The sequence below is a fragment of the Eurypyga helias genome, unplaced genomic scaffold (genome assembly GCF_000690775.1).
Source record: "Eurypyga helias isolate BGI_N326 unplaced genomic scaffold, ASM69077v1 scaffold5871, whole genome shotgun sequence".
Classification (NCBI taxonomy): Eukaryota; Metazoa; Chordata; class Aves; order Eurypygiformes; family Eurypygidae; genus Eurypyga; species Eurypyga helias.
In genome coordinates this window covers 1-3,501 of record NW_010230062.1, presented here as the reverse complement: position 1 = coordinate 3,501, position 3,501 = coordinate 1, and the positions used below count along the sequence as shown (strand labels likewise).

The window sequence follows — 3,501 nt, the reverse complement described above, 5'->3', positions numbered from 1 at the left end:
CTATTTTAACCGATCCAAGGAGCTCGATTTCCTGTGGTTCTAGAGTAGCCTGTGGGAGGTGGGGGACCCATGCGTCCCAATTATCCATCAAATTTCGCGACGGAACTGGAAAAACGCGTTTCAATTCTTCAGGTACCGGCCACTCATCTAGAGGCAGGCCCACGAGGCATGTGGAAAAAGGGTTGTTAGGTGAGGCAGTAGCAAGGCACAAGGTATCTTGCCCGGTGAGATTCGCTAGTGTTACCCATACATTAGCTTTAGGAAATGCAGGTAAAAAGGGATATCCTTGTACAACCTCTAGCATCGTCATAAAAAGAAGTATTATTCCAAAAACAATTTTCTGCCCCCTCTCAATTTCCAGGCAAACCGTTTTCTGCAGCTTTCTTTCGTTCGATCCCAATCTTGTTTAAGGACAGACCATATAGCGGGGACCAGGTTTGTTTTGCTACACTCTAGATTACAAACTAAAACATCCTTCGACCTTTCAAATACTAAATGGGCCCAATCTATACAGCTATATAAATAATGGTCGCTTCCTACTGGTTCACATCCAGTAGTTAATAAGACTTTAGCTCTATCAATCTCCTCTTCTAAACAGTTATCACACCAACGCTTAGCAAGCGTTGCGCGGCGCCACCATCCTCTTTCACAAGTATCACATATACATAAGACCCAGGGGTCACAGGCTTTACATAAAACGCAGGCAATTTCTGTAACTGGTATCTCTTTACACTGATTCATATATAGCCGTTCTCCACGTGCGGTGTTCAGCTCATGCCATCCTGGTCCTCCTCAGGAGATCCATCGACTTATCGTTCAAAAGGATGGTCTGGTGGCCGATCGGAGTTTTCACCGGACAGTTGTGGTAAGGATTCACGGAAAGGTCGTACACTCTTTGCCGGAATCCACCTGGGGCCTCTCGAAAAACTGAACATGAGCCGACAGTGTGCGCTGGCAGCCCTCAGGCATTCTAGGACCTGATCCTCACTGACCATGGGTTGCTCTCCATTCTCCCAATCCCTGCCCTTGTCTTCCGTGACTTTGGGGGTACGATAGCTCGATGTCGAACTATTGGAGGGTTGTTATCTATTAGAGAACAATTCAAAAAGTTAAAAACATATAAAGCTTTCTGTAGATGTTCCTCAGGGGTAGCAGTCCCTACTCCCCCTTTCTGTTGTTGTAATAAGCGTTTCAAGGACTGGTGAGAGCATTCAATCAGGGATTGGCCCGTAGGGGAAGGAGGGATGCCAGTGATGTGGGTCACACGTTTTTGTCACGGCCAAGACATATGACGGGCCATTGTCCGTTTTTACTTGCGAAGGTATGCCCAGGGTAGCAAAAGCACGCATCAGGTGTTTGCCCAGGAATCAAAAAAGGTTTTTGTCGTGGCCGAGACATATGCCGGGCCATTGTCTGTTTTTACTTGCAAGGGTATGCCCAGGGTAGCAAAAGAACGCATCAGGTGTTTTTTTGCAGACATCTCGTGCCTTCTCTCCTGTGTGGCAAGAAGCAAACAAAGCACCTGAAAATGTGTCAATAGAAGAATGTACATATTTCAATTTACCAAACTCGGGACAGTGTGTAACATCTGTTTGCCACAACTGTGAGCTCTGCAATCCTCTGGGATTAACACCTCCTGTTATCGATGGGAAAGAATGTTTTTGACAGTCGGGACATACAGCAATTATATTTGCTGCTTGTTGGGAGGTTAGTCCAAATTGTCGTTTAAGACCTCCAGCGTTCTGATGAAAAAAGGAATGACTCAGCTTAGCCTGTGCTATGCGATCTGGCAATACTTGCACTGGTAATGTCAGCAGATTTCCTTCTGCAATAAATCCAGGTAAAGAGGTGTGTGATCTGACATGCATAACAAAGTAGGGGTGAGGGCGAGTGTCCAAGAGAAAGATAAGTTCTTGTAACAAGGCAAATAGCTCAAAATGTGAGACATCGCGTAACACAGATGCTTCAGCCCGCTCAACAATCCCTGCAACAGAAGCTGAATCGGTAATAAGGTTAAGTGGTATAGACCACTTGCGAAAAACCCGAACAACCGCCGTTAGTTCCACTATCTGGGGCAAGCCAGGAACGGTCTCTATGTCGGAGTCCCATCGTCCATACTGGTCGTCCCACCATAAAATGACAGATTTGTGCTATTTCCCAGACCCGTCCGTGAAGACAGTGAGGGCCTGTAATGGCTGGTCCCTCATTTCCTTTTCGGCCTGAGTATCAGGTGAAAGTCAACACTGAGCAGCTTATGCGAAGGTGGGTGGGATGTAAGTTGTCCCACATAGTCTGCTAATGCCATACAAAAGGCGTCTGACTACTGATAAAGCCACTGCAAATATATGTTTGTCACAGGTAAACAAATACAAGCAAAATCCACTCCTGATAACGTTAACAAGCGCTGCCTGGCCTTAATTATCAGAGAAGCAAACATTTCATGCTGTGTCAAAATGGTTTTCATAGGTTGATTTGATAAAAAAACCCATTCAATAATTAACAGTGGATCCGGTTTCTGAACGTCCCATTGAAATATCAGCGCGTGAGGCTGTCGAGCGGGGTTTAGGATAATTAAATAAAAAGGTAATTCAGGATCCCACTGGTGTACTTGTCTGAGAGTGATTGCTGTGGCAACCTTTTGCAAAGAGTCAACGGCCTCAGGGCCAAGACTACGGGGGGAACACAAGTCAGTATTCTCTTTAAGCAATTCAAATAAAGGACCTAAGTCCACATTAGAGATTCCTAACAGTGGTCGGACCCAATTGATTGTCCCCAACAATTTCTGTACATCATGCAAATTTTTTATGTCTGTCTGTATCTGTAAGGGCTGGAGAACTATAGTTTGAGCCCTTATGCGCCAGCCTAGGTATTTCCACGGTGGTATTTTCTGAATTTTTTCCAGCACGATACAAAGACCTGCAGAACTAACGGCAGCTGTGACAAGGGCTACAGCTTCCTCCATGACTTCGTGATGTTGTGCGGCCACTAGGATGTCATCCATATAATGGTATAATAAAACACTGGGCATTGTGGTCCTAACTGGACTAAGGACCTTAGCTACCTATCATTGACAGATTGTAGGGCTGTTCTTCATTCCTTGTGGCAGCACAACCCACTGGTATCTCTGCAACGGGGCTTGCATGTTGACGCTTGGGACTGAAAAAGCAAATTTAGGAGCATCGTCTGGATGCAGTGGGATATTAAAAAAGCAATCTTTAAGATCGATAACAGTCAAATGCCAATTTTGAGGAATCATAGTGGGGGACAGGAGTCCTGGTTGAAGGGCTCCCATATCTTCCATAGCGTCATTAATTTTCCTGAGGTCATGGAGCAGGCGCCACTTGCCAGTCTGTTTTTTAATGACAAAAACAGGTGAATTCCAGGGACTAGTAGAAGGCACAATATGTCCTTTCGTTAACTGTTCCGTAACTAATTCTTGGAGGGCGCGAAGCTTTTCCAGCGGTAGGGGCCATTGATCTACCCAAATAGGTGCATCAGTTT

The 3,501-nt window shown here is 45.4% G+C and overlaps 1 protein-coding gene across 1 annotated transcript; it reads right to left on the bottom strand.

Annotated features, from left to right (window-relative positions):
* Positions 1 to 772: 772 nt before the first annotated feature.
* On the bottom strand, positions 773 to 3,496 carry LOC104505482 (endogenous retrovirus group K member 11 Pol protein-like; the record flags this gene model as incomplete). The annotated part of the gene is given in 4 exon segments (XM_010160604.1): positions 773 to 916; positions 1,052 to 1,086; positions 1,565 to 2,117; positions 2,486 to 3,496. Coding segments are annotated over 4 exon segments (1,743 nt in total), but the record flags the coding sequence as incomplete, so codon positions are not given.
* Between the last annotated feature and the right edge of the window lie 5 nt (positions 3,497 to 3,501).